At 25.8% G+C, this 4,792-nt stretch overlaps 1 protein-coding gene across 1 annotated transcript; it reads right to left on the reverse strand.

Annotated features, from left to right (window-relative positions):
- Positions 1–29: 29 nt before the first annotated feature.
- On the reverse strand, positions 30–3,672 carry LOC115034871. The gene is made up of 7 exons (XM_029492376.1): positions 3,547–3,672; positions 2,813–2,884; positions 2,562–2,636; positions 2,015–2,253; positions 1,781–1,943; positions 1,593–1,702; positions 30–140 (listed from the first exon to the last, which is right to left on the reverse strand). The coding sequence occupies exons 2-7, from the start codon at positions 2,868–2,870 to the stop codon at positions 30–32; spliced, it is 756 nt and encodes a 251-aa protein (XP_029348236.1). The 5' UTR covers positions 2,871–2,884; positions 3,547–3,672.
- Between the last annotated feature and the right edge of the window lie 1,120 nt (positions 3,673–4,792).

Here is a 4,792-nt window from a genome sequence, read left to right on the forward strand (position 1 = left end):
GATGGACTTAAAACTTACAAAGGACTGTCTCAAATTAACTTCGGCGCCTCGCCACATTTCACGATAGGCGCTTCCGGCATCAACATACGTAATATACTAGCAAGAAATCTCAAATTCAATAAGTTTCTTGCCATTTTCAACTAAAAATATAAAATATGGTGTAAATAACTAAACTTATATAAGTAAATAAATAAGTAACCAATATTCCCATATTACTTATTAAAATTTCTTATCAGCCACATTTTTTTTTACTATAATATATTAAATAATATTAGATTTTAAGCAGCGATTTAGGTACTTTTAAAATATTTGATTTTACTATTTTCCCATACTATAAATTAGAGATGGGATTTATCACTCACTTAGGTGAACTAGTTCATTGAACGAATGTTAGTGTAACAATGTTAGTTGAGTGTCATAAAATAAATATTTATTTAACCTGTTAAAACCATTTCTTCAAGATTTATTTGACCTTGATATGATAATTTCTTAATTGGTATTTGATATTGATTGAACTTTGTATAATTGAATAAATATTATGTTAATTGAACCTTAATATATATTATATTCTAGCTTAACTCAACCATTAAATATAGATAAAATGATATACATTTAATGTTTGTTTACCTTTAATTGAATGGTATATAATATTATATTTCAATCAGAATTATTATTACAATTTGTTTTATATGATGAGGTTATAATAGGTAGGTATAGAGAAGACTTAACAAGAGGTAAATAATAATAAACTACAAAATAAATTATAATACTATATTTATCATATAACAAATAAAAAAGTGATTATTATCCACAGTTTATTAGAACAAGCAAAGTAAATAATAAAAAAAATTACCTGTGATACAAATCTTGTGATTATAAGATAATATTAAAAAAAACTTGCAAAATATTAATTAAATGTAAAATTAACAAAATAAATGTGTATCATTACCATAAAAAAAATATATATATGAAACCAGATTATATTTAAATAATTTATTAGTATAAAAATTAAATAGAATGTAAATCACTGGTTATGTAAATGATTTAATACTATTATTTAATAATATTAAATTATCATAATGTAACAAATGGAAAAGTGAATAACATATACAATGGATTAAAACAATAGCAAAGTAAATAATAAAAAAAATGCAAGAAATACTAATCTTGTGATTATACAATATTAAAAAAATTGCAAAATATTAAAATATAAAATTAACAAAATAAATCTGTATCGTAACCATAAAAAAAATATATGAAACCACATTATATTTAAACAAATATTATAAGTATAAAAATTAAATAGAATGTAAATAACTGGTTATGTAAATGATTTTTTACTTAGCGTAGTTGTTAATATAAAAAAGAATTTAACTTTTATGTTATACATTTGTTAAGTAATTAATCTTTCAAATAGGTATAGTGTATATTATGATTGTTATTTATAGCGTTTACCGAATACCTATTGTTTTTAAAATTTTATTTAAAATTATAATATCAGTATTAATAAGTATACAGAAATTATTATATTAAGAAATTCTGTACACTATAATAATATATATTTAGGATTATTATAAAAATTATTTTCCTGCCTTATCTTTAATTTTAAATGGAGTTTGAATAAGAACGTACTTAATAACCTGTTCAATTTCATTAGCTGCGTTGTCAGCCGTGGCAAATTTTTTGATTGTAAGGACAGATTCTAAAAAATTAAAATTAAAAAAATTGATTAATTAACACAAAATCAAAATTACTATATTGTTATTTAAGTTTAACTTACCAAAAATAATTTTATTTACAAGCAATTTCTCAAAAGGTCGTTTTTTGTTACCACGACCACTATATGAAAATTCACATAATATTTCTGGTATAAATATTATAGCCATTATTCTTTTTACCATAATTTTTATTGACCTTCCGCCCACAGATGATAAACGTTTAATCTATGACAATAAAAATATATAACTTATTTAATAACAGTTCATACACGTATGAAATTCTTAAAAATCTTTACCATCTGACACCGATAATGTTTATTGTTAGACAAATCATTTTCTAATTCTTCCAACTGTTCCTGAGTTTTGATTGGTAATTTATTATCTATATCACCAGTGTCATATATACTCAAATCCTTAGTTTTGGTTAAGTTGTTTTCCTCATCTCGCTGAATCATGATGTCCAATTTTTCCTGCATTGATCTTAATTCGTACTTTATTGTTACCATAAAATTTAACAATTTTGCATACTGATCATCTATTTATAAAAAAAAAAAATTAAATAAGATAATAATATATATTGGTTTGGGCCTAATTAGTAACTTTGCTAAAGCGGTATCCCTAGTATTTAATTTTTATGGTGGGTGGGTGAATTGAGAATGCTTAATAATATATATTATAATTAAATCAATCATGATATATAATATATTAACCAATATTTTTGAAGTATAATAAGATGTAATATACAATACTAGTATGATTGGAATAATATAATAATTGAAGGTACCTATACATTATAGTTTGAAATGTGAAGTGTCTATATTTATTATTATTACTAATAATTACCTTTATGGAGACTTTTTTGTTGTTTTGAGATTGATGATTTACTTTCAGTAGTTTTTATGATTACACAATTGTCAACTAAAAGCATATTCAAAATAACAAATTAATTTTAACAATCAGTAATAAAGATTGTATATATCCTAATAAATAAAACTTAATTTATTGAAGGCATTATAATTTTAAGTAAGTAGGTATAGTTAAACTACCCTTAAGTTATAATGTATTTTCTAATGATATGCATTCAGTTGTATTACCTTTTTGAACAGTTTGTTCATTAGATGTAGATGGGCTATCTATGAGATTGTGTACCATTGAACAATTGTTATCTAAAAATTAAAATTAAAAAATTAAAAATAATTTATTGAATACAAAATGTAGTAGTAATATGATATATAATATGTATTAATTTAAACTATTTATACTTTTTAGATATTAAAAAGTTCTTTACTAGAACTAAGAAAATAGTATATTGTAAACATGCGGATAGGGGTAACGCTGGTATTATAAAATACAATTTTTTTTTTTTTCATGATGATTTTAAGTTTAAGTTGTTTAAGATTATTTGTATTAATACAGTTTACAGTATGGACATTTTTCTATGAGTATAATATATGTGTTAAGATTGTTAAGTAACTATACCCACCGCACGTTAAGTTCATGAACGGGCAGCGGACCATTTTGTGTCCCTTACGCACAGCCGGTTTATGATTGGTTCCCCATAAAATAATTTTACTACTAACCAGCATGGTGAAGGAGTTCTATTGTTTTATAAACATGTATTCGACTCTATTATCACCCGAGTGTTCCATATATTATAAAAGTGGGAGTGGTTGCAACAACGAGCGGTAAGGTGAACGAAGTTATTTTGAATGCGCGACTGGTCATGATCTTAACGTGCGGAGGGTTATAAAGTTAAAATATTGAACAAAATAAATATAACTACCAAATTATGTAATTAATCAAAACATTAATTATAATCAAAACGCACCAGATAATGTTTTTGTAGAAATCTTTATTGGACTGTCAATTATACCAAGGTTTTGAGATTTATCCAAGTCGGAAAATAAACTTCTTTTAGCTTTAAAAAAAAAAATATATTTATATAACACCTTAAGAAAATACTTGGAAAACAAAAAAGGTAAAGATATAGGTTTTAAAATTTTAAATAAAAAAAGGTGGGTAAGTGGATTTCGCTCTGCTGTACAGTAGGTTACAAGTGGGTCACTGTTGTAAGGTTCTAATTCATATATTACAATGTTATCACTTATTTTATATTATGTATTATATTATGTTATCATTATACGGTTGCAACACTGCACACGACAGTCGGTCAGTTAGTTAGTTCCCGACGCCGACGAGAGGAACATCTCATATGTTAATAAATAATATTCTATATACGCAATAGTTCTTTATTTATTTACATGGCGCTGTGGTAAATCGAAACGTCTTCTATTGTATTTTTTAAGTGTCGTTTAACGTAAATTTACATAGAAGTGCGTTTTCCGTTTTTTATTTGAAGTCTTACATGCTTACGTTGCACGTGGATTTCTAAACGTTTTATTCTACCCTTTTTCAAGTTTGAGGTTAACTGTAACCAACATTCAAGTGAAGCCGTTAACAACTTCAGTACGTACACTGATAACATTGTTGTTTATATTGTGCATAGATAATATAACTCGCATTATCTATGATATTGTGATAACTGATAAATCACGTATCAATCATCAGTATTGTCATAAACGCTAATCAAATTGTCAAATCCTCAGTCATGAATGCTTTAGACTCAACGGAAAGGACAGTATTAAAGACAATTAAGACCGAGGAAATTCGAGAAGAATTATTATTCCGATTATTACCTAATACAGGTCAAAAAGAAGATCTTGTAGACATGCTTCTCAGCGACAATGAGCGAGTAGTAGCTGACGGAATACAAGCAAACCTTATTGCAGCTAGAAAAAAACGAAACGAAGACGCTCAAAAAATTATTGAATTGCAGAATACTATCGCCACGATGAGCTTAACCCAAAACAGTCAACCAGTCAACGAAAATGTTCTGGAACTCATTCTCCGATTATCACAATCGCAACAAGCAATCGCCGATAAATTATCACTAAACTCTCAACATCAAGTACAAATCTTTTCCACTAACGATACTGCTAAAGCAATATCTTTATTCTCTGGAAAAAAAATCGAAAATGTTTGCGACTGGGTTAAAGAAGTTGAACGCATTTCAG

Source organism: Acyrthosiphon pisum, unplaced genomic scaffold (genome assembly GCF_005508785.2).
Source record: "Acyrthosiphon pisum isolate AL4f unplaced genomic scaffold, pea_aphid_22Mar2018_4r6ur Scaffold_21385;HRSCAF=23843, whole genome shotgun sequence".
Lineage (NCBI taxonomy): Eukaryota > Metazoa > Arthropoda > Insecta > Hemiptera > Aphididae > Acyrthosiphon > Acyrthosiphon pisum.